Raw genomic sequence first — 26,392 nt, forward strand, 5'->3', positions numbered from 1 at the left:
CACACTGCCTTGCTTTTAAGGTCACTATTTCAATTTGTTGCTTGTTATTTAGGAAAATGTCGAGTTTGGTTAAGGATCATTGACCTTTAGTAGTACCAGTGGCCATTGTGTAAAGGCCATGCAGAGATGAAGTGACTGTTGTCCTGGTCCTGGATGTCTTGCGGTCATATGATGACATGAATTAGCCATTTGACCGCTTTGTCACATTTTATCTCTTATAAAAGACCAGAGCACAATTAGAAATGTTTCTAAACATTCCCAGTCACAATAGTTAGATTTTAAGTGTCATATTCTAATTCTTTGAGTTGGCACGTAGACATACAAGGTGAAAAGTAGAGTGGAAGTTTATATGATCAAATACAGTATATAATCAAATATTTAATTTAATTTCAATCAATGCATGATATAGACATTGATGTTTTCCATTTTCTGAAGACATTGTAACTGCTAGACTGATTGCATTTCTCTCTGGGGAACACCCATGCTTAACGATGATGAACAATGCAAAAAGTTTTACCTTTAAATTGACAATTGAAATTCACAGACTGCAATAAAAGTGGGAAAGAAATGTGGTCATGCAATGTTAGTGATCTGTAACACAATCTTTCTGCCTGCAGAGTTTCCATTCTGGACAACGGAAACCTCCGGATACAGAATGCAACCAAACCAGATGCAAGCCTTTACACTTGTGTGGCAAGCAACCAGTTTGGAGTGGCAAGCAGCTCCGGGACTCTCATGGTCAAAGGTAGGCCTATTTGTCATTATCTTATACTGTATGGGATTATTACATCTTTAAATAGGGTTGTGATTTCTCATAGGATACAGCTTGTGAACTTATCTTGTGACAGGCTGTTCACAGGAGATAAGTGACGGTATCAATGGGTTCTTGCACTTAGCGCTCATTAAGAAACAGAGTTGGAGGCTGCACTGTTGCCCTCACCATGTACTGTAGTGAATATTCAGCGCTGTCTCTAGACCTCCAGACCAACCAGATTATTGGTACAGTATAAGTGTAGAAGAGATGAGAAGAGGAGTAGTGTTTATTAAATAATCTGGAGGAGTCACCCCGTGGGATTGAGGGTCGCGTTTCTGCTCTGTTGCTGGGACTTATTATACTTCATTAAATATGAATGAGAGGCGGGTGTAAGGTGCTGTGTACTGGGTGTTTTGGCTGTGTTTGTGCTGCAGGTTTTTTCTGTCCTGCTGCCGTAAGGAGTATTGGTGATATTTTTTTCCTTTTTTTGCGTTAACTTTAACCCTAACGTGACCTATTTTTTCAGAGGTCAGGTCTGGTCCTGTTGTGTTGTGACATAATTTTTTTCTATAATGACTTTCTTTGTTGGTGGTGTGTTTTGCCTGTCTACAATTTAAGAGATATTGATCCCTCATCCCACATGTCTGTCCCCAGGGATAAAAAGTTGTCAGTTAGGTCTTTGATTCATATTCCAAAGTGTCAAATATTGATCTCAATATTACAATTGATTATTGGAATGAGCTGAATGTTAATGACAGCCAACTGTCTCATTATTATACTGTAGATCAGTTTTTCTGTGTCATTGTATTTATTAGGGGTTCAAGCAGCGAAGCTGGGTGAAACCCTTCTGCATTTGTTGGTGTTGTTATTATTATTCTTCCATAAGGGAAATTTCACATGCAAATTCCTGTTAGATGGTAAGACTTACAAGGTTAAGACTTAACAAAAAAAGGTAAAGGGCCAAGGGCCACAGCCTCGCACGCAATGGCAAAACAATTGGCCACATGGTGGCTCTATAACAAGCAATTGAAGATGAAAACTTTAAAAAGTCATGCCCTTACCCCGTCAGACCTAGAATCCTGAAATCTGGTACATATGTCCCTCTCCTTACGAGGGACAAATTTGCCTCAAGGACCCATAAGGTCTACCATGATGGATTTTCCGCGATTTTGCATTTTTCAAAAAATACTTAAAACGCTACTCCTCTGGCACCGAATGACCGATCTGCACAAAACTTTATATGTGGCATCTATGGACCAACACATTATCTTCCAGGCTAGTAGCTCAAACAACATGGCCAATACTGATCAATAAACTCTCACGTGGGCTTGGTCTGGCACATAAATGCATAAACTTGATACATATGTTCAAAACACTGTCAAGACTCAACAAATGCAAGCACATAATGGACACATATTTATATCTCTGTTTGAGTCAGAGTGATGAAATGTGGCACACATGCTCAGGGACGTGAGTCTAGCTAACCTGTAGGGTATGGTTCTGTTTGGCCACATGGTGGCGCTGTTGAATGGCTGCTTACGGCTATATTTTAGGTTGGAATTGGAAAGTAGAGTTGGCACCTTTTAAACTGGCAAAAACTGAAGAATTTGCCTAGCACCCCCTCTCTTTTCGGATGCATAATGTTTCTTCTTATTTGAGATTGAACATTGGAGGTTATTTAAACATTTGACCGTGATGAAATGGCAGAAAACGAAAGGTCTGAGTGAATATCGAACGTGACAACCCTTGAGTCAGTACTCAGTGAAAACTAACCGTAAAACACTTTCCCACCCCTTGACCTCAACCCACTATATTGCTGATGGTAAATTGCACTATATAAGACACTAGGGGATGCAATGACTCTTGATCATGTCTCAATTGATAAAGCAATACAGAGAAGCTTTAAACGCAGTGCGATGAGAAATTATATATGTTTTTTCTGCCTTTAAAGTTTAATGCTAGGTTTCACAGAGCATAGAAGACAAAGCCGCTGCTGTGGAGTACTATGTCATGTTTGTTCAAGGGTTCAATCCATTTAATTTTCCTCCCTCTACAACTTAGCGATCTCCAAAGCCCTTTGAAATGCAGAGTAAACAGTAAGGTCCTCTGTTGAAATACCTTTTGGAATTCCCTTGTGTTTTAGCATTGCAAAGTGGTTGCCATAGAAACACTGGTGGATCGCCTATTGTGGCCCCTAACGAATTTCAAATCTGCAATTACTTAATGATTGATTGTAACTGCATGAGGTGTCCTGATAGTACCTGCAGATTATGCATGTTACAGCCTGTTCACTAACATCGGGGCACATAAGGTAATGAATGCTCAGATCCAGCATAAAGTAATTTCTTCAACACCAGCTGTGTCTTCTGTAAATCACTGTCAAGCCATGTTTCCTTATCCCGATTAATAATAAAACACAGATTTCATATATTATAAATGCTAGAAAGTCAGCAGACAAGGATGTGGAGCGAGAGCTTAGAGTGCACCTTTCCACAGACAGCTTTCTGCTGATGCCTTACAACAAACCCTCATTCACTGCATGGCCCGCTCATTTCATCTCTAGAATCATCTGCTACCACAGAAAACCGCTTTAATTGAGTGAAGAAATCAAAACATATATCAGTATTTTCACCTAGATAAATGGCTATATACAGTTCATTGCTGTTAAATTTACACTCTATTTGACATAATGAGTTGAACATTATTTTTTACACTCTACAGAGCCCCTTTAACCATTTATCACCCGCTGTGAATAAACATGTTGGACCCCCCTCCCCCCTCCCCAACAGCTCACTGTTCTGAAAGCCTTTAAACGTCACTCTTGGTTCAGGTTGATGGACCATCTATGATTTTCCAATCTGGCTCTAAAGAAATATGCTTGTGTGTCTATATGCTGTGTAAATATGCCCGGCTGTTATCCTCTCATTATTCACGTGAAAGGCAATATATGAGCTTTATTTGACATTCTGCCTTAACGGTTTACTTTCCATCATTATGTGATAGCTGCATTCTTGGGCTGATGTACAAAAGTTCTCATATATGATCTTGTGCCTCTCTGTCACAATCGATACTGTAGGGAAAATGGTTCAGGGAAATGTACATGCACTATTTATTTGAGGATTGGAAACCTGTTTAGTTGGAGGAATTTCCGAAATGAGAGCAGCCCTTATGGGAGATGACAGTAGTTTATTCAAATTGACTGTGGCTATATGAATACTGAAAAATACCTGTCACAATGCATTTATTTACTGTGGATGTGAATAAACCACCTAGACAACAGCAGAGGAGCAGTCACAACAGATGAACCCTGTTAATGTCCCCATTAGTTCAACACTGAGGGGATATTAACCAGTTTAATCAGTCTTGATTAGGAAATGGACTCTCAGAATGTTGATTGCAGTGGAAATGGAATATTGCAATTAGTAATTACAGCTGGTCAATGGCCTCAAAACTCCTTAACTCAATGTTGAGTTCACTCCTTTGTGGATGTCTGAGATGGCAATTCATTTTATTTTTCAACAATGTGATTTTCTGTTGCGAGTAGTCATCGTGTCACCTTTCCAATTACATTTCAGGGTCCTTTGTTGTGACATACATACTTTAAAAAGGATTGCTTGGATCAGCAGGTTATCATAAAAGTCTAAAACTAAGTTCAGAGAGGTGGCAGTGGTCATTGCTTTTGTCACTTCCAGTGGTGTGATTTTTCATAGGTGCAGGATAAAAGATACATTGTCTGAACGATTTATGCTGTGCTCTTTCAGGCAGAGTGCAAATTACAGGGCGGCCAGTGGGGTGCTACACCCCCCTGAATGAAAGATGAGCCCCGCTAAATGCAACAAAAGTCAATCTTTGGGGGGTCTCTAAATAATGCTAATTTCACCATTTTCCTATTTGTTTAAAATGCAATTGTGTACTGCTAAAGTTGTAAATATGAAAATAAAAGCTTATTCCAAATGAAACGAACACCCCTTCTGTTAAGGTATTTGTATTTTTTATTATCCCATGTGGCTGCACCTGGGATGGTTGTCATTAGTTACCAGAGCCACAAAGTTTGGCTATATCGTAAAAATGTATGAAAACTTAATTTAAGGTTAGGGTTAGGCATAAGGTTAGCAGTGTGGTTAATGTTAGGGTTAAGGTTAGGTTTAAAGATTTGATGAAAACACATTGTAGAGATAGCCTGGGTTTAGCCATAATTATGACTTTGTGGCTGTGGTAACTAGTGATGACCTCCCGGGACAGTCTTGCATTTCAGCACCTTTTCAGGTGTCTTGACTTTTACAAAATGGTCCATGTGTCAGCAAGACAAATCAATTAATTCAGGCTACAAGAGTGTATGCCTAATGACAATCGCCAAATGTGACTTTTTGGTGTTTTGTCTCTTTCCATTCATCAAATGGTGTGTGCACAGTGCATTGTTTGGATGCTGGAATTATTTAGGAGTAGAAGAACTTACGCAGGGGTTGTGGGCAGAAGAAACGGACCAAAAAAACATATAGATTTCAGACTGACCTCTGTGAGTTGTTTTTACTGCACAATCTGCAATGAGTCAGTAGACTCAGACTGTGATGATTGGAAAATGTTACAATAAGCATACAGTGCCTTCAGAAAGTATTCATACCCCTCGACTTATTCCACATTTTGTTTTGTTACAGCCTGAATTCAAAATGGATTGAATTGAAATACAGAAATATCTAATTTACGTCAATACTTTGTACAAGCACCTTTGGCACGATTACAGCTGTGTTTCTTAAACTTTTCCAGTCTTTCTGGGTAAGTCTCTAAAAGCTTTCCACACCTGGATTCTGCAACATTTCCCCATTATTATTTTCAAAATTCTTCAAGCTCTGTCAAATTGGTTGTTGATCATTGCTAGACAAACATTTTCAGGTCTTGCCATAGATTTTCAAGTAGATTTAAGTCAAAACTCTAACCCGGCCACTCAGGAATATTCACTGTCCTCTTGATAAGCAACTCCAGTGTATATTTGGCCTTGTGTTTTATGTTATTGTCCTGCTGAAAGGTGAATTCATCTCCCAGTGTCTGGTGGAAAGCAGACTGAACCAGGTTTTCCTCTAGGATTTTGCATGTGCTTAGTTCCATTCTATTTCTTTTTTATCCTGAAAAACTCCCCAGTCCTTAACTATTACAAGCATACCCATAACATGATGCAGCCACCACTATGCTTGAAATATGGAGAGTGGTACTCAGTAATGTGTTGTATTGGATTTGCCCCAAACATAACGCTTTGTATTCAGGACAAAAAGTTAATTGCTTTGCCAAATTTTTTGCAGTATTACTTTAGTGCCTTGTTGCAAACAGGATGCATATTTTGGAATATTTTTGTTCTGTACAGGCTTCCTTCTTTTCACTCTGTCAATTAGGTTAGTATTGTGGAGTAACTACAATGTTGTTGATCCATGCTCAGTTTCTCCTATCACAGTCATTCTCTAACTGTTTTAAAATCACCATTGGCCTCATTGAGAAATCCCTGAGCGGTTTGCTTCCTCTCCGGCAACTGAGTTAGGACGGACACCTGTATCTTTGTAGTGACTGGGTGTATTGATACATCATCCAGAGTGTAATTAATAACTTCACCATGCTCAAAGGGATATTCAATATATATTTTTTTTACCCATCTACCAATGGGTGCCCTTCTTTGCGAGGCATTGGAAAACCTCCCTGGTCTTTGTGGATGAATCTGTGTTTGAAATTCACTGCTCGACTGAGGGACCTTACAGATAATTGTATGAGTCAATACAATCAGAGATGAGGTAGTCATTCAAAAATCATGTTAAACACTATTATTGCACACAGAGTGAGTCCATGCAACTTATTATGTGACTTGTTAAGCACATCTTTACTCCTGAACTTATTTAGGCTTGCCATAACAAAGGGGTTGAATCATATCCGCGGGAAGTAGGGGTGCTGAGGGTGCTACAGCCCTGTAAAATCAGAATTCCCCCCCCCAAAAAAAACCTTTTAAATAATTTTTTCACAGAAGTAGTGCACTGGGCTTTTCTAGTCTTGTATTAGCAGAATGATATAGCTGTCTGTGGCGCGGGCCAGCTATGTTAAATTATGAGCCTAGTTTAGCCAAGGAGAAAGCGCTGAGCCATTATAGGGAGAAAGACAGGATCCTTCCTGGTTAGCCATGATTGGCAGAGATAATGGAGTGGTTGGACATGTCAAATGATGAGTCCTGATTGGTCTGTCATGTCACAGGCTTCTGTCTTTAACAGAATGGGGCTTCCCTGGACAGTTTATAGATAATCTTTGCTACTGCAGCTTTTTTTTAAAGATATTGCTATGGACAACTGCAAAAGTGTTCCTAGAGCTCTCAAAAACATTGCTGCCCTGAAATTAGCTGGCAAAAAGTTTAAGTAGAGAGACCACTTTCTGGAGTACAATGCCATGCTGACTCACAATAAAAAAATATGCCAAATATTCTTATTCTTGCCATTGTAACCTACAACATTATCCCAGTTTGATATGCTGCTAGCAGCTGTTTTTACCATTTCAAAATAGCCTAGAATCACGTTGTTATCACTACTATATTTTGGGGGGATTCTAATAAGGCTACAATGTTGTTTGGTTTACTGTGTGAACAGTTTACTGAGATTATATTTGGTTATCAATGCAAAATAGGCTACTTGATGCATAGCCTATACAGTATAAATAGATCAGATCAAGGAACCAAGGGAGTTGGTGGTAAAATACAGCTTAATTGCCGACACAGCACCCTCCCCATGGCTACGCAAGGAATTATATGTTGCGTTCCAAATGTTATGGGGCGCAGGAATCCATCAAATGTTTGTGAGTACTTAAGGATTTGCCCCTTTTGTGACGAAAAAACAATGTTGCCACACACATTTTCCGTCTCCGTAGGGTATAAATTGGCCTTTAGTGGCATAACAAGTTTATTAACTTTCAAAGCAGCATAACTTTCCCATGTTTCCTCCAACTACAGTGTATGATATACAATATACAAATGCTCTGAGACTGTACTTTTATATAGTGTGAAAAAAGAGAGAAGAGAAATCCAGTCACATATCTTATCCGCGGGTAGCTACAGATGTACTATTATAGACAGGATGAATAGAGTGTTGAGAGCAGCTCACTAGAATATGTCTCATTATTTGCACAACGTTTGCTCACCAACCACCAATACTCCATTGAGGTTTGTCCTTGAGAGAATCATTTTTGTCTCTTGAGGAAAATGTTAAGTATTCATGTTGAATGGCTTTAGAATAATTTGTTTTGCTCTGCATTGGTAAAGGGCTTCCTTTGTGTTTCCTTGATCTAAAAGGATGGGAAATTAAGATTGGGTTTGAACATTTTATTTCTTGCAGACACCCTATAAGAAGTTAGTTACAGGGTGCATTGCTATTAGCGTTAGCGCAATGACATGCTAGCTGTTCCCATAGACTTCCAGTCATTGAGTCAACGACTATTAATTTAAAAACGCATCTCCGCAGAAATATATATATTTTAAAAAGTACAGCTTTTTTTGCAGCAGTGGCAACAATTTATAAATTAATATAGGGAAAAACTGCCTCTGTGAAAACTCTGTGAAATTCCTCAACCACGTGACTCTGGAATACTCCTAATGCATTATTCAACTGCACATAGCCACCCTTGAGCAGAGGGCCTTAAGAATATGTACACCAGAGAGGAGTACACATTTACACCCCCCCCCCCCAACTTGGAGGGAAGTCTCCACAGTGGTCGATGGGGCATCTCTGCCTCAGTAGCACTAGCTACATAGCCTGTGAGAGCATTATTCACGTATGACTGGCTGTTTGTGGGATGAGCAGAGTCTGAGCAGAGGAACTGGCAGAGTGAGGCGTGTCAGCCGCAAGCCACAGAGACCGGGGAGGATGGAGCCCACATTAATTCACACCTTAAACAGTTAGCCCAGCCCCTTCTATCTCTCTCTCTTTCCCGTCATTGACCTCCCACTTTAACGATATTACTATGCAATTTCATGTCTCTCCAGTTTTTCTGCTGCTCACCCTCCCAGCAGTCCCTGGAGTGTAGTGGGATCTATCTGTCGGTGTGGTTACAAGCCTACCATCTTGTCTCTGATTGACTTTGCTTAGTGAGAGGGGTGTGCTACCTCGCTCTTATAGCCACAGTAGGTAACAAGGCATTATACAAGATAGATATCAATCAAATGATGCTGGAGAGCTCTGCTGAGTTCGTGTAACCAAGCAGTGTTATCCATACAATCTGTCACAAATGATGATTGAGTGGAGTAATAAGAGACGTTTTCCCAGTGTCATCTTTACAGTGAATTATTGGCTCTGGTCAGCCTCAGAGCTTAGAGCTGACTATGCATGGCCATATATCTGGCCCCCATGGTTTTTTAAATGACTTCTGTCACATTAGCATTTAGGTTGCTATGTCAGTTAGCATTGGATATTTCACCTGTATTTTGTCAGCACTCTGTCTTGACAGTCACATGTCATTAGGCTTGTAAATTTGTGACAATTACGTCATAAGGATACCTTACTGATAGGACAAAAAAAAAAAAACTTCAGATCAGCAAACTATAACAATTGGCATTTTGTCAGGAATTAGACAGTCAAACCCAAAGCTCCTTTTTGCCCTATTCTCACAAGTGATCTGTCAGGGGAAAGAGGAGGTATAGCTTTTTTGCCCTTTCAACCCTATTGGCATTGATGGACATTTATTAAACGTGTTCTCTCTGCAAATAGAAATCCAGACCCAGACACTTGAATAGTTGCCCTCATGTGTCCCTTTGTGTCTGACTGTGTCACTATATAGCTCCCCATTTTATCTTTCCTGGAATAGGGCTGAGACACCCTCTCACTGTACGTTTAACAAAGTCAGTGGCGTGTATTCATGGATGCCAAGGGAAGCAAGGCTTCCCCCAAAAAATGGACCAAGAAAAAAACATAAAATAATTTATCTTTTGTCTCTCTGTTTCATAATTTCCCTTCAATTTGCAAGAGGCTGAATGTATCTCACCGGAAAGCATCCGAGTGAGCGAAACAGCGCCCCCTCTGTCTCTGTATGTTTAGCCCATCTATCTGACACTGTCTGGTCAAAAAGAGTATGACACTGTTGCCGCCCATGTCAATGAATGCAAGGGAAGCCAGTGAGCATTCTCCCTTGATAAAAATATTATAGAATAATAACCAATGAGCGTTGAGTTAAACTGAGTGAACTCAACTGTGAATGGTCCTGGCGCACCAAAAAATAAAGTGTCAAGGGAAGCCAGTTTGGATTTGGCTTCACACCAATCACATCAAAAGCCAAACTTCATTGACAGAAAAAAACTAGAATTGTTGCATCTCGTTGTGTTGTTGTCTTCTGGTGGCTAGCTAGCTAGCTAAAATTGTCCCTTTCCTAAATTAGCCAGGAATGGAGATAGAGATTTGGATTCGTGGTTTTACTTAATTCTCCGTACTGGCTAATGATTATAACGGTGATTCTGATCCAAACCATAAATTCATTCATTGTGCCTCTGGCCTAAGAGGATGGAAGTTCAATATGTAGCTAGATGTAGTAGGCTAATGTTAGCTGACTAATAGTTGCCCATGAAAATAAGTTAGGCTAGCGAGCATGCATTTTAGCCAGGTAGCCTAGGACAACAAAAACTAAAAGCGTGTACTGTATGACAGAGTCATAGACCGTTTCGGCAACATGAAAGAGAGGAGGATGGTATTGGTGTTTCTCTACAAGTAGGGTGAGTCAACATGTTTTTTCTACTTACACACACACACACACACACACACACACACACACACACACACACACATTTGTTTTACTATCCTTGTGGGGACCAAACAATTGATTCTCATTCAAAATCCTATTTTCCCAAACCCCTAACCCTTAACCTAACCCTAACCTTAACCCCAAACCCTAAATCCTAACCCTAACCCTAAACCTAACCCCTAACCCTAATTGTAACCCTAACCTTAAACCTAACCCCCAAGCTTAAAATAGCCTTTTTCCTTGTGAGGACCAGCAAAATGTCCCCGCTTCTCTTAATTTTCCTTGTTTTACGATCCTTGTGAGCACATCTGGTTCCCACAAGGATAGTAAAACCAAAACACACACATCAGAAATCAGTATCATGGACAGCCACATGATATTTAGCTTACATTGATTGGACTAAAATACTTTTGTCACAGTATTAGACTAAGTATAGGGGATTAGATGATGTTGAAATTGAAATGGTGCTGGACTAGTGGAGGCAGCTCCTGTTTTCTTTGCGACTTGCAGTAACTCTCCGGTGTTCTAAATCAATAGTTGTTTAGTAGTCCGAGAAATGTCGAAAACATTAACCTGATTGACCATGCTGTAGGTCATGTAACTGTTTGTTACATGCAATATGCTTTGTGGACTCCACCGGACAGATGTTGCTCTCTGGTTTTGTGATGAAACAAAGGTGTGGTTGAATTTATTCTGCCGCTGTGTCTTCTTATTGTCTCGGCCGTAGGCCTATATATCATGGTGGCAAGGCATATGAACTAAAAGGTTATAGAGCAAACAATGCAATTCTCACAACACATAGGCTGTAATATGCCTTTTTTTTCCTGGCTTGGCTTCCCCAGTGATTTTACCCACGCACCGCTACTGAACAAAACCCACCAGCTGATAGCGCTCTACTCTGATATCAGAAAGAGACTAGATAAATCACATTCTGAGTAGGGGGCATACAACGCAGCAAGGTTGTGGTCAATTCAGAATTTCAGAATTTAATTCAATTCAACCTATGAATTGACATTTTAAATTTTAATTGGCCACACCAAACAGGAAGCAGAAATTGAATTGAATTTGAATTAAAGGAAGTTGTCACGCCCTGGCTCTGGGGACTCTAGTATGTTGAGCCAGGGTGTGAGTTTTCATTTGTTTTTGTTCTAGTTTTGTATTTCTATGTTGGCCAGTGTGGTTCTCAATCAGAGGCAACGTGTATCAGCTGTTGCTTGTTGTCTCTGATTGGGACCCATACTTAAGCAGCCAGTTTTCCCACAGTGTTTGTGGGATCTTGTTCCTGTATAGGTTTGTGTGTTGCACCTTTGGCCGTCACGTTATCGTTTGTTGTTTTTGTTCGTGTTATCATTATTTAATAAATATGTTCACCTTTCACGCTGCGCCTTGGTCCTCCTTCGACGATCATGACAGAAGTAGAATTCAATTCAAAACAATTTAAAGAAATTCAACTGAGACATGAAAGATACAGTATGAATCTCATTCCTTTGAAAAATATTTTGCCAAAAACATCTGCCACTTCTTACTGAATACAGATTCCATTTTAAATATCAGTTTGATTATAACTTGAAGATGTCAAACAGTATTTTGTTTGTATTTTTGTCATGAGATGTTAGGTTGTTCCATTCTGTTCCATCCTTCCATTCTGGAGTGTTTGATCTAATGCGTTCTGGGAAATGTATTTATATATTTAATAATATGTAAGTGAATTATGAATTATGAACCTACAAAATAATCTTAGAATGTTTCCAGACCACTGTAATGATTTAAAAAATTACATGTTTCAAGAATATTAAACATAGTATTGGCAACCATATATTATGTCAAAATAAACATTCATAATGATGTATGGAATAAATTATCTATTAGAATTTCAATTCTACTTCCTTTAATTCAAATTAAATTCAAATTCTGCTTCCTATTGGATGTGGCCAATTCAAATTGAATTTAAATTCAAGAATTTAATTGGAATTAAAGACCAAGTCGCAACTTAATTCAGAATTGACACCAACCCTGCAATGCAGGTATCGAATTAGCTCTGGATGAAGACTGCACTGCCGGCACTTTCTACAGGAATCTATGGCTGCCTGTCCAGGGATAATTTGCCATGGTTAATTTAGTTGGTGCTCAGAGTGGATATTTCAACTGAGTACTCACAGCACCCTCAACAGGGAGACAAGCACCTTACAGCATCAGAACAAAGGGGTTCCTTATTCCTCTCATCCTTCCGCTCTCGTGCTCCTGTAGCTATCTTTCTTGTCTCTGCTCATACTCACACTGGAGACGAGGAACACTGTCTGTCTAATTCCTCAGTGAAACAACACCAACACACCACATGCATGCAGAGACTTGAATAGAGAATGTGTTGTGAAGGGTGAGCCCCGCATGTGTTTATTTTTCGTTGAGTGGCTCCAGAAGTCAGGGGGTCTGCAGACTGCAGATGTGGGAATTACAGTACCTACCGACTGAAGGCTGAGCTGACAGTGACACTTGGAACACATTTCTCTAGGTACAGGGAGACAAGCCTTTGCAGTTCCCACACTGTACCCTATGGCTGGCTGAATCTCATTAACTCTGGTAATCACGCTAGTTTGTGTTCTGGGTTAGTGTGTTTTTACTTCCACGTGTGTCCATTTATTCGTTGAATTCGTCATTTGAAAAACATGGAAGATTTAAGAATTTTGCAAAACAATTGGAATAATCTTTTACAGTATTTTAAGCTTGGGGATTTCACTTAACACTGCATAATGTAATGTAATGTGTTTTGTTTCATTCACACTAACAGTAGTGCATGTGTGCTGTTTTCCAGAGCCGACCATTATAACCACGCCACCGTCCACCCTGGATGTGACTGTAGGAGAGAGCATTGTGCTGCCATGTCAGGTGACTCATGACCCATCTCTGGAGCTCAAGTTCACCTGGTTCTTCAACGAGCAGCTGATCCACTTTGGCAACCACGGCGGATACTTTGAAAAAGTGGGCGGTGTAAGTGCATAAGCCTCCGAATATTCCCTCCCGATTCCCTCCCGGGGCCATCAAGCCTTCCATTTATAATCAAAGTGTCATGTCTGAGAAATGGTGCCGTATTACCACGCTTTTACACCATGCTTGTCAGGAGCACTGCAATGCATAATGAATAGGAAGAAACACACATCTTTTCTACACTGTGTTGGAAATTGCTTATATTTTATTTACGCCACTGCTCTCTCATGAAAATATGTCATTAAAGAGACATTGATTTTTCAACCCCTTCAGAAATTACATTGAGAAAGGTCAAGGGGTGAGCTGGTGATACATTGGAACATCGATACTGTGGTTCCCTTCCTTTAGTATAAGTGAGGTCATATTAAGTAGGGTATCCGCAGTGCAGAGAATGTTTGGATCATGTGTATTTATGTGTGGTGAAAATGTGCTGCACAAAATTTATTTTAAAATAACATTTACATATTCCCCATCCCTCCCTAAAATCTACCAAGCTCAAAGCTCAGATCACACGCCCTGTTTTACATAGGTTTCCTTTTTCATTGACACTTTATGGTAACTACAAAACACTTAAAAGCCCCTTTTTCAGCTCCCCTGTCTGAAGAAGAGTGATGATGATCATTGTTCCAGACGTGATTAGTAGGGGCATGTACAGTCTCTGGTCAGGTTGTCATGTTTTTCATTATTTTAATCATAATTAAGTTTTACATGATAAATGACACTACTGGAGTTACATATATTTGTATGCTGTTTTTGCCACATCCAATTGAGCTTTTGTCAAATCCAATTTATGACTGGTCCTGATCCCACTCAGTACTGGGCTGATTAAATGATAGTGTGAAAGTGGGAACTGCAATTAGAAATGGAATAAAAATAACTTGAGAACTTTACCTTTAAGCTTTGCATGATCATTTAAATAATGAGGCCACTCTTCCACAGCTCAAATCAGCACATGTGTATGAATACATTTGTGTAATAATTATAATTAAAGGTAAGTGCTCTGCCTGTCTCACATGTACAGGTATGCCGATAACCCTTTTAAAACATGGAAACAGATCATAGTTAAAACCCTAGAATTATAATACAATAATAAGCATACAAAGACCCTGAATAGTTTTTTTAAAATATGTTATTTCTGCTCACATATTGTTGTCAAATCAGCATATTTAATTTATTATAATTACATGTTGGTAAAATGTTACTACAGTATATTAATCATTGTGCGTGTGTATGTGTTTGCGTGCGCGCGTGTGTGTGTCTGTGCGTGTGTGTGTGTGTGTGTGCATGTTCATGTGTTTGTGTTGTATGTTAGCAGCATTCAGCTGGGGACATCATGATTCGGAATATCCAGCTGAGACATGCAGGGAAGTACACCTGTGCGGTACAGACCAAGGTGGACAGCATCTCCATCGCAGCAGACCTGGTGGTCCGAGGTACAGTACTTCTCTCCGTCTATACAGGACAAGCAATATTTAATGAAAGATTCCTTTATTTTAACTACCAATGATTGTTATTTAATAATAATGTAATAAATGCTTATTTAGTATTATAAAGTATCAAGCAATGTTAACACTTTCACACATTCGATATGGGTTACCTTTGTAGTAGGAATTTGTTGATCTTGAAAACCTTGTAAACCCCACAGAACTGGTCTTATGTTGGAAAGTCATTCTCATGTCCTTGAAAGGTCATTGAAAAATAATGGTAATAGAAAATGCAATTTGATAGGGAACAATCCCACCCAAATAGTTTTTGGTCACTTGATTGGTTCAGTTATCCATGGCAACAACAAAGCATTATTTAAGTTAGCTGTGCAGATTTGAAGGGGTCCCATCTGTGTCTTTAAGACTGAATGAGATGGACGCTAGGTAGTAGTCTGTGTTTAGGCATTGTACTCTGTGAGATCAGTTGAAAGATGGTCAGATAGAGACATATCTCTCTTGTCTTTTAGATGAGAAAATAACGTCTAATCTAATTAGACAGAAAAGCTCCCGGAGGTTTCACACCAAACTGATTTCACCAGCTGTACTCCTAGTGCTGAAGGCAGACAGTGATAAGGACAACACTGCTCTGCTCTGTCTTTTTTATACCCCTCTCTCGCTCTCTCTCTCTCTCTCTCTCTCTCTCTCTCTCTCTCTCTCTCTCTCTCTCTCTCTCTCTCTCTCTCTCTCTCTCTCTCTCTCTCTCTCTCTCTCTCTCTCTCTCTCTCTCCTTGCTGTCTCTCCCTCTCTCTGTCTCCCTCCGTCTCTCCTCCTGCCTGGCTGTGTCCTTTATCTGCAGGTCCCCCAGGCCCACCCACCAGCATCCATGTAGAAGAAATCAGTGACACCACAGCCTCTCTCTCCTGGAGGCCCGGGCCTGATAATCACAGTCCAGTTACCACATACACCATCCAGGCCAGGACACCATTCTCCCTGGGCTGGCAGGCTGTCACCACAGGTAGGCTCTTCAACCAGCTATTGCCTCATCAAAGTGTTATATAGGGGTCTGATCTCCATTTTCTCTTCTCCGAGTGAGAATATAGGCCTATGAGTGATTTTACTTCAATGGCACTCAATTGTTCAGTGACAGGGTTCACTGTAGATTTACTTAACAGCAGGGGTTGTTGAAATATGGATCCATTTCCAGAGGTCTGACTTACAGTGAATGGTGCTGTTTGTGAGGTCCACCCTTAAGGTGTGTGTTTTGTCTTGTGTGCGTGTGAGTGCACCGTGTGTCCTTCTGAGTAATTAGACCCATGCACCTGTGGAGTGTGCTCAGTGGGCCTGTCAGCCTAGAGGACACTCTCCTGCTACCTGCTTCATTCTGAAGGTAGGGGGCTGTTTTGTTTTGTGCCAGTTCCTGAGGTGGTTGGGGGCCACCGTCTGACAGCTACAGTAATAGACCTGAGCCCCTGGGTGGAATATGAGTTCAGAGTCCTGGCAAGCAACGCCATTGGGACCGGGGAGCCCAGCAAAACATCCAAACAAGCAAGGACAAAGGAAACATGTATGTACTGTATTCATTGAATCCCTTCAATTCTGCATGTTTTCTGTTTTTCTTATGTGCATCTTCTTGCCATTAGATGGTCTGGTATGGTGGGAAAAAGCTATTTCAATGTCAAAGAATCTAATCCGAATGTGTTGATATCGTGTTATCTTTGATGGCTGGGGTCGACTGAGTTGAGCAGGATTACGATTACCCTCTGTTCCCCCAGCTCCGAAGGTCACACCAGCTAATGTAAGCGGAGGTGGAGGCAGTCGCTCAGAATTAGTGATCACTTGGGAGGTAAGCAAGCCGCTCACTCCAATACTCCCTCACCCATGGAGGGGAAGCCAGACGTCATTATTCTCTAAGGAGTCGGGCCGTTTTTTCATTAATAACAGCAGCCAGGCTTATTGTATGGCATTTAATTTTTAAGAACAGAGAGGCAATAACTGCTGCTGTCACCCTGGGGGAGAGAAAAATGCCTTTGAGGTTTTAATAAGATAATTAAACAGAACGGTTCTTCACAAAGTCACAAGCAACTTTTTCAAAGATTGTGCTTTCCTATCTTTTTCAGTCTTACAGTTTTTTTCAATCACGTACAAGCATTTTTTAAAACAATGTTGCCAATTTTCAAAACAAAGTTCACAAGATACAGATCTCTGTGGCCTTTTGCAAAACAGTAAATGCTTTGTCAAAATGTAGTTGCCTTCTCAAAACATAAATACATTCATCAAAACTAAATGATACTGTCAAAATTGCAAATACATTCATCAAAAGAACATGCCTGCCTGCAAAAAGATTAATGCAACTATACTTACGTCTTGAAGTCAAGTAGACAAAAAAGAAAGTTAATTGGTCTTTTAAAAATCCCAGTAGATCAATACATTTTCTTTGCAGTCACTAAATGATTATCAAAATTGGAAGTACAAATATCCAAAGGTGAAGAATTATGGGCAATTACTCTCCTTTTATGTATATTTCATCAAATAATTTCATACTCATCAAATCAAATATTATTCCTGGTAACAAAAAAGTATTAAAAGGTGCAGTGTGTACAGGATGCATTCATCGGTGTCATCACAACCCAATTCCATGTATTCAATACATAGATATGATATGCAAATCAGGTACTAAAGCAAGAAAATGATCGGAAGTTCTGTAAATGTATTTGAGCATTTGATCATTGCTGTTCTGCTATAGATATGTTTCAACACAGATCCAAAAATTGCTTGTATGCAATTGAGAAAATATGTGATTAGTCCTGCTTGAAAATCATCCACTGCTGTGAAAGTTTTGCTGATTGACTATTGAATGTTAATGAGTTCAATTACATTTTTACATTTACATTTTAGTCATTTAGCAGACGCTCTTATCCAGAGCGACTTACAGTTAGTGAGTGCAAACATTATTTTTTTACTTTTCATACTGGCCCCCCGTGGGAAGCGAACCCACAACCCTGGCGTTGCAAACAACATGCTCTACCAACTGAGCTACATCCCTGCCGGCCATTCCCTCCCCTACCCTGGACGACGCTGGGCCAATTGTGTGCCACCCCATGGGTCTCCCGGTCGCGGCCGGCTACGACAGAGCCTGGATTCGAACCAGGATCTCTAGTGGCACAGCTAGCACTGCGATGCAGTGCCTTAGACCACTGTGCCAGTCTAACTTTGCCTTAACAAAGTTCTAATACAGCCTTGACTGAAGTTACTTCAGACTAGAAGTAGCTACACATTGAAGTGAAAATGTAAGCTGTCTGTCTACATACTATACAATAGCTACTCTCACTCAATGTCTTGCTTTTCCCTAGCAGTGGCGGTCATTTAAGATGAGGGGGATGATAATTTTTATTATTTCTATTACAGCATATTGGATGACTGTCATTCATATTCCATTCACCCAGCTCAATGTAACATCGATAGGTTTAGGCTACTACATAATACCCACATTTTCCGTATACCCATCATGAGGTTGCTAGCTACAACCTAGCCTATGAATTAAAGTTTACAACGTAGGTCGAGAGAAATTTGAATAATCAAATCTCTTGCCTGCATCTAACTGATCTAGAGTGTAATCATTAGTCCAACAGTTGCAAATGAGAGTTTCTATTGTACAAATTCAGGTATATTTATCCATGTTTAATTCCGTTTGCATCCGTTTAAGAAACGTTTTTCAACAGAATCGGTGGAATAAATACACCCCTGATCACACGCAAACACAGTTCACTTTCATAGCAGCCACATACAAACAGCATGAATGATCCCTTTGATCGTTGTATTCCTTCTCGTATCTACGCACTCTCCTAATCTCACCTTTTCCCTTCGCTTGTGGACTTCAGTGCACAACACATCAGCTTTCTGTGACCAGGTGAAAAAACATTTCCAAGCCAAACCTTCATATCATAACCACTAACCGCTACACACGGCCTACATCATTGTTACCATATTAACATCATAGTCACATACAGTGCATACGGAAAGTATTCAGACCCCTTCACTTTTTCCACAGTTTCAGCCTTATTCTAAAAAATGCGAAATGTGCATCCTGTTTCCATTGATCATCCTTGAGACGTTTCTACAATTTGATTGAAGTCCACCTGTGGTAAATTAAATTGATTGGACATGATTTGGAAAGGCACACACCTGTCTATATAAGGTCCCACAGTTTACAGTGCATGTCAGAACAAAAACCAAGCCATGAGGTCTAAGGAATTGTCCGTAGAGCTCTGAGACAGGATTGTGTCGAGGCACAGATCTGGGGAAGGGTACCAAAAAATTTCTGCAGCATTGAAGGTCCCCAAGAACAGAGTGGCCTCCATCATTCTTAAATGGAAGAAGTTTGGAACCACAGAGACTCTTCCTAGAGCTGGCCGCCTGGCCAAGCTGAGCAACCAGGTGAGAAGGGCTTTGGTCAGGGAGGTGACCAAGAACCCAATGGTCACTTTGACAGAGCTCCAGAGTTCCTCTGTGGAGATGGAAGAACCTTCCAGAAGGACAACCATCTCTGCAGCACTCCACCAATCAGGCCTTTATGGTAGAGTGGCCAGATGGAAGCCACTCTTCAGTAAAAGCCACATGACAGCCTGCTTGGAGTTTGCCAAAAGGCACCTAAAGGACTCTCAGATCATGAGAAACAAGATTCTCTGGTCCGATGAAACCAAGATTGAACTATTTGGCCTGAATGCCAAGCGTCATGTCTGGAGGAAACCTGGCACCATCCCTACGGTGAAGCATGGTTGTGGCAGCATCATGCTGTGGGGATGTTTTTCAGCGGCAGGGACTGGGAGACTAGTCAGGATCGAGGGAAAGATGAACGGAGCAAAGTACAGAGAGATCCTTGATGAAAACCTGCTCCAGAGCGCTCAGGACCTCAGACTGGGGTGAAGGTTCACCTTCCAAAAGGACAACGATCCTAAGCACACAGCCAAGACAACGCAGGAGTAGCTTCGGGACAAGTCTCTGAATGTCCTTGAGTGGCCCAGCCAGAGCCCGGACTTGAACCCGATCGAACATCTCTGGAGAGACCTGAAAATAGCTGTGCAGCGACGCTCCCCATCCAACCTGACAGAGCTTGAGAGGATATGCAGAGAATAATGGGAGAAACTCCCCAAATACAGGTATAAATAATAAATAATATGCCATTTAGCAGACGCTTTTATCCAAAGCGACTTACAGTCATGTGTGCATACATTTTTTACGTATGGGTGGTCCCGGGGATCGAACCCACTACCCTGGCGTTACAAGCGCCATGCTCTACCAATTGAGCTACAGAGGTGCCAAGCTTGTAGCGTCATACCCAAGACGACTCGAGGCTGTAATCGCTGCCAAAGGTGCTTCAACATAGTAAAGGGTCTGAATACTTATGTAAATGTGATATTTAAGTGTTTTTGCTTTGTCATTATGGGGTATTGTGTGTAGATTGATGAAGGAAAAAATGTCATTAATTTTAGAAAAAGGCTGTAACGTATCAAAATGTGGAAGAAGTGAAGGGGTCTGAATACTTTCCGAATGTACTGTAGCTACTAGAACTAACGTGTTTAAACCCACTACAATCGTGCAGTACAGTGTACATTCAGCAGCAAGCAGTTTAGTAGTTACACCGGTGGGCCCCGGTGGCAATAAATTAATACAACCAAAAGCTTACCTTGACTTGGAAGAGTTCCAGTGTTGGATAGCCGTAGCCAGCTAGTTAACATAGCATCCCTCTCTGTTTAAGCCAGGTGTTTGAGTAGGATAAACTAGGTAGCTGCATTCTCTAGCTAAGTAAGTCGAAGTAAGTGAAAAAATAATTCCACAGAATATAGCTACTGTATCGCTCTCTCTCTCTCTTGCTTCTCCTTCATTTTTGAAGAAATTAATTTGTTAAAAACTGTTTAACTTCTGTCTTTCTCTCTCTTTGAGTCAACGACTCACCACATTTTATGCATTGTTAGCTAGTTGTAGCTTATGCTTTCAGTACTAGATTCATTCTCTGATCCTTTGATTGGGTGGACAACATGTCAGTTCATGCTGCAAGAGCTTTGATAGGTTGGAGGACATCCTCCGGAAGTTGTCATAATTACTTTGTAAGTCTATGGAAGGGGGTGAGAACCACAAACCTCCTAGGTTTTGTATTGAAGTCAATGTACCCAGAGAAGGACGGAAACTAGCTGTCCTCCGGCTACATAATGGTGGTACCCTACAGAGTGCTGTTGAGGCTACTGTAGACCTTCATTGCAAAGTGTCTTTTAATCAATTATTTGGTGACACATTAATATATTTAGTATAGTTTTTTTTTTAAAGGATACCTTTTTAATGTTTCGCTATTTTTATTTTTATGAAATTCACTGAGGAGGATGGCCCTCCCCTTGCTCCTCTGAGGAGCCTCCACTGTTCCCAAATATTATAAAATAGAATGCCCTTTATATAACCATACATCTTTGGGGAGTGTTGATTTGCACAATAAAAGTCAGTCTCCATAAATATTTGAAATATTATGTGCTTTCAGTCTTAACAATAGCTAGATGAAGGTATCATGCTGAGGGCGCTTTATTATTGATGGATGTGGGTGTTCACTACTTGTGCACCAGTTTCAATGTGTGTGTGTGTGTGTGCGTGTGTGTGTGTGTGTGTGCATGCGTGTGTGTGTTTTCTTGCAGCCTGTTCCTGAGGAGCTGCAGAACGGGGGAGGGTTTGGCTATGTGGTGGCCTTCAGACCGTACGGAGCCACAGGCTGGATGCAGGCCGCAGTGCCCTCACCAGAAGCCTCCAAATATGTCTTCAAGAACGAGAGCATCCAGCCCTTCTCCCCCTTCCAAGTGAAGGTTGGAGTGTACAACAATGAAGGGGAAGGCCCTTTCGGACCCGTCATCACCATCTACTCTGCAGAGGAAGGTTGGTAAAGAATGATGTCATGTCAGAGGAGCGGCAGTGCTTCTCAGGCCTCAGTTCACACATAGCCTTTAAAAGCCAATGGAGAGGATCTCTGGATAATTTATTCCCGGTCATTACGGCGATCTTGCTGCCAATGCTCTCCTATCTGCAGATGGTTGGTTCACACTACTGCTGGTTCTGGTTCTCTCTCTGTACCTCTGATGAAAGAGATGGACCCACTTTGAGGGTCATCAAAGCCTGCCATTACTTTTAATCTCATTCAAAGTATTTTTACATTCACCCAGAGCCTGGCAGAGCGCCCACCAGGATCCGAGCCAAGAGTCTGTCTGCGTCTGAGATTGAGGTTTCATGGAAAGCCCTGCCTTGGAACACCAGCAAGAGAAGAGTTCTAGGCTATGAGGTCAGTCAAGTTTTTTCCTGTTTCTCTTTACCTATTTGTGTGTCAAAGTGTTTACTTGTATGAGTAAATGCGTGTGTGTGTGTGTGTCTGTGTGTGTGCAGTCGCGAGCATATACATGTGTGTGTGCATGTGTGTAACAACTAATGCTGTACAATCTTGTTCTGTTCTATTATTGATGAGTGTTGCTAGCTCATGCACATTGGGCAACTCAGATGTAATAGCTTGTTATGTGTAATGGTCCAGCCAGGTCCCCTGTCTGTTGAGTTGTGTTTCTCTTGTTGCTGTTCTAAGTGCTGTTACTAACTACACTTATTAGTCTAACAGTCTAGTGATGCAATGCACCAGGGGACAGAATGTTTAGCCTATAATCCACACAGTGTACTGTAGGCTAAAAGGTCTTCTTAGTCAGCTCACTATTGACATAAAGTATTGGAAAAAATGCCTATTTTCATACATGGGATGCATAAAGTACCGGAATTATGAATTGTTGACCATTTAAAGTTAACAGGGAAGTGGGGCCTGAGCAAACTGTTCCTGTGAGGGAAGACAAATTATATTTGTGCTGTCAACCATGCCAGCTATTTCAGCCTGGACACTCGGGTGACAAAGAAAATCTGTTATCAGTCAACTTGACAGCTTGGACATTTTGTACATTGTGATTTCTCTTTGACCACGCCATTTAAACACTCCCTCACTTCGAGAGCTAAGTAACCAGAACCAAGGCACCTTACCCATGGAAAGACGAGAATATATGAGGTGACACATCATGCAATGAAATGCTGTTTTTATACCAATTCACTGCAGTTCCAGTTTACAGTTCATGGACAGTGTCTACCAAAAACAGGTTTTTACAATGTTCTCACAAATTAGTGTCTGCGTTAATGTCCCTGGTTATCCACTTTCTATCTGGTCTCAGTTGAGGTACTGGGAGAAGAGAGAGAAGGAGGAGGCAGCCAGTGTGCAGAGGACGGTAGGCAACCAGACGTCAGCCATTATCCGAGGGGTGAGAGGAAGCAACACGTACTACGTCACAGTGAGAGCGTACAACACGGCCGGGGCTGGGCCTCCTAGTACAACTGTCAATGTCACCACCAAGAAACCACGTAAGCATCTACCCTGCTTTTGGTTTGAGAGGTTGTTTCCATTGACTTATTGGAGATCATGTGATCTTCATCCTCATGTATTTGTGTCCCTCAGCGCCCAGCCAGCCCCCGGTGAAAGTGATGTGGAACACATTGAATTCCAAGATAATCCTGAACTGGGAGCAGGTCAAAGCCCTGGAGAACGAGTCAGAGGTCACCGGCTACAAAGTAAGGAAGCACTGAGTGCATGGATTTCGTTAGAAATAGTGGCCGTTGTCATGGTTTCTCCTGGGTGACCTTCTACCTCTGTGGTCCATTTCTAGGTGCTCTACAAGGGTAACCGACACAGCCGTCCTAGTGTCATGGAAACCAACACAACGTCGGTGGAGCTCTCCCTGCCTATGGATGAGGAGTACTTCATCCAGATCAAACCATTTGGGGAGGGAGGAGAGGGGAGCAGTAGCAGACAGATTACCATCCCCAGAATACCAGGTCAGTCTCTAGTGGACTGCTCCCTCACACTTCAATGATCTCAATGGCGTTGCTATAGCTATTGCCAATACTGCTTTATTGTTTTGACTAGGGACTGGAGTTTTTCTGGCCCTAGTTATGTCTTCAAAAGGTACAGATAGAGTAAGGATTATCCGGGACGCATATAAAAATGAATAATGCCAGGATTTAATCCCAGCCTAAATTACTTTTTGTATGCAGAAATGCATGTAAATATGCCCAAGGTTTGATCATCAAAGCATGTAGTAGCACAAAAAGCCTTCAACAATGAATTGCCAACCAGGCTACTTGTCATTTTCTGTATAAACAGACAGACTATCAAAGCCCATTCATTTTCATGTTTTTCAGGTCCCAATGCAATTGGCTCGGCGACCAAGGTCTCTACTTTATCAGCCCTCAGTACAATAGCACTGTCTTTCACAGCGCGGACATCGTTATGACAAACCGCTACCAGCGAACATTGCATCTGATGTGGAGGCAACTTGACAACGGAACAGAAACACCAACCACCCAGTCTGGTGTAACTAGATCCATTCATTTAGATTTTAGAGGCAGGAGGATGAGCGACATTGGAAAACAAAGTCACTGAGATGAGAGGGAGAGAAAGGGCCCCCCTTCAGCACCCCGTCCGCCGGTGAGAACAGGAAATCGACTGATGTCTTGACTCTGTTGTTACCAAAGCAGCTTTCATAAAAAAAGAAAAATGTCTTATATGCATCTTTTGTATGACATGTCTAGCTTTTATAGATTTATTTTGAAACCAATTCATAATTGGTCTGGGCTTTTTATAAAAGGTTGAGGTGAGTTCAGTGCATGGTGCATACCTACATACAGATCTGACTGTTTTAGAATTTTAAAAGTTTTCAGTTTGTTGGAAAGAGCACTTTTGTCATCTGAAGTGAATACCAACTTTTAGTTAAAAAAAACAACCTGTAACTGTGGTTTCATGTCAAACAAAGACCATAGTTCAGTCTTCTTAGAAATGTATGAATTGTTACCACCATCTAGACTGATATGATGAGTAACTCTTTTTTTTATTACTCCAAAAAAACATTGCACTGACGCCTGATGAAAAATTTGACTTGAAAGAAATGTGACAAACTATGTTAAAGGATGAGAGTGACTTTATTGTCCCTCGCTGGTTTGGAGTCCCATCTTCCACAGGTTGCCCTGCCTTGACCATTTAATTGCGCTGGCTGTCTGTCTCATCCGCTCATCATCCTCCTCATCTTCTCAGTTAGCCGTGTGTCTTCTCTACATTTTACATTTCAGTCATTTAGCAGACGCTCTTATCCAGAGCGACTTACAGTTAGTGAGTGCATACATTTTTCATACTCTAAAGCTATTCTATTCTTTGCCTTGTGTGTGCCTCATCATTCGTTCGAAATCCTCAGGTCCTTAAAGAGCCTTAACTTATCTATCAACAACTATTATAAACATAGATGTCTGTTGTTATACAGCTGCTGTATGATGTGTAGCTACACACTGTATTAATAGACAGATTATTACCATTCCATGTATAATCCTATGGTCAGGAGTTTTTTCCTGGTCAGGTTATGTGGTCAAGACATACTCCTTGTCCTAGTCATATATAATAGTTAGGGCCAGGGGGTTTTCTGACCATGTGACCTGACCAGGAAAAACTCTGTCATTCTTTATGAAGGAGAAGTGTGTTTCAACAGCGTAGTGCTGTTCAGCATGGTTTAAGGGTAACATGGGAAACTTGGGACATTTTAGTAGGTCCACTGACTGCATCCCTACTAAAAGATAAATGCTGCTGATGATTTTTCCTTTTCCTTCTGATGCCATGTGATACTGGTACAGTACAGTACAGTACAATACAGTACCATACATATGTAGCTTGTAATCCAGTGAAAAAGTAAAAAGTGCAGGTAGTTTGTAGTACTTTCAAGGGGAAGTTTGACTCCAAATCATGCATCGAGAAATGTGTAATATACTCTTTTGTACACTTCAGATCATTTATATAAAAGAAAAACCTTTCTAAAGAGCTGATTAACCTGGTTTTTATGAAATAACACAAATGTTTCATACAGTAGCTAAATGTCGCTCAGCATGACTGTATTTGCCCTTATTTTCTGTCCATTTGCTAACTGACTGAATGGCTTGAGACCATGCAAAGAGATAGCAGGTTTGTGTATCTGTACCCATACAAGTCAAACCACTTTTACGTCTGTGCTTCTGTCTCAAACAGCTGTTCTCCTGTAGGCCTACACACTTTGGGATTTACCGCTACTACCATCCATTTACTCCATGTGAAGTTCTGTTATTTGCTGTTGTTGGATGTTTATACTGTGTTAATGAATAAAGTTGATTGATTTATATAAGTGAGTGAAATTCAATGGACTTATTTCTTAATGCTTATTACTTGTAATCTGAATTAATTATATTGTAATTCACATTAAATCCAGTAGGTAGTGCTGCAAGCTTAATTTCATGTTCAGGTAGCAAGTGTAGTTAGGACCTGATTCAGACTTGTATGCCTTTCTTACACATGCCTTTCCTTCTCAGTAGCAGAGGTGGAAAAAGTACTCAATTGTCATACTTGAGTAAAAGTAAAGATACC

General features: G+C 40.8%; 1 protein-coding gene across 2 annotated transcripts in view; it reads left to right on the top strand.

Annotated features, from left to right (window-relative positions):
• LOC121578286 (contactin-4) overlaps nucleotides 1-26,153 on the top strand; it is a 192,648-nt gene extending 166,495 nt beyond the window's left edge. Inside the window, exons 12-23 of one of the 2 annotated variants that reach the window (XM_041892555.1) lie at nucleotides 618-745; nucleotides 13,308-13,483; nucleotides 14,793-14,913; nucleotides 15,761-15,919; nucleotides 16,319-16,468; nucleotides 16,677-16,747; nucleotides 21,582-21,816; nucleotides 22,101-22,216; nucleotides 23,133-23,319; nucleotides 23,414-23,526; nucleotides 23,622-23,790; nucleotides 24,157-26,153. In XM_041892555.1, the coding sequence (XP_041748489.1) occupies nucleotides 618-745; nucleotides 13,308-13,483; nucleotides 14,793-14,913; nucleotides 15,761-15,919; nucleotides 16,319-16,468; nucleotides 16,677-16,747; nucleotides 21,582-21,816; nucleotides 22,101-22,216; nucleotides 23,133-23,319; nucleotides 23,414-23,526; nucleotides 23,622-23,790; nucleotides 24,157-24,248 (1,717 nt within the window). In that variant the 3' untranslated portion in view covers nucleotides 24,249-26,153. The remainder of the gene's footprint in view (nucleotides 1-617; nucleotides 746-13,307; nucleotides 13,484-14,792; nucleotides 14,914-15,760; nucleotides 15,920-16,318; nucleotides 16,469-16,676; nucleotides 16,748-21,581; nucleotides 21,817-22,100; nucleotides 22,217-23,132; nucleotides 23,320-23,413; nucleotides 23,527-23,621; nucleotides 23,791-24,156) is intronic. The other variant, XM_041892556.1, reaches the window with a different exon arrangement.
• The last annotated feature ends 239 nt before the right edge of the window (nucleotides 26,154-26,392 follow it).

This window comes from Coregonus clupeaformis, chromosome 12, assembly GCF_020615455.1.
Source record: "Coregonus clupeaformis isolate EN_2021a chromosome 12, ASM2061545v1, whole genome shotgun sequence".
In the NCBI taxonomy this organism is placed as follows: Eukaryota; Metazoa; Chordata; class Actinopteri; order Salmoniformes; family Salmonidae; genus Coregonus; species Coregonus clupeaformis.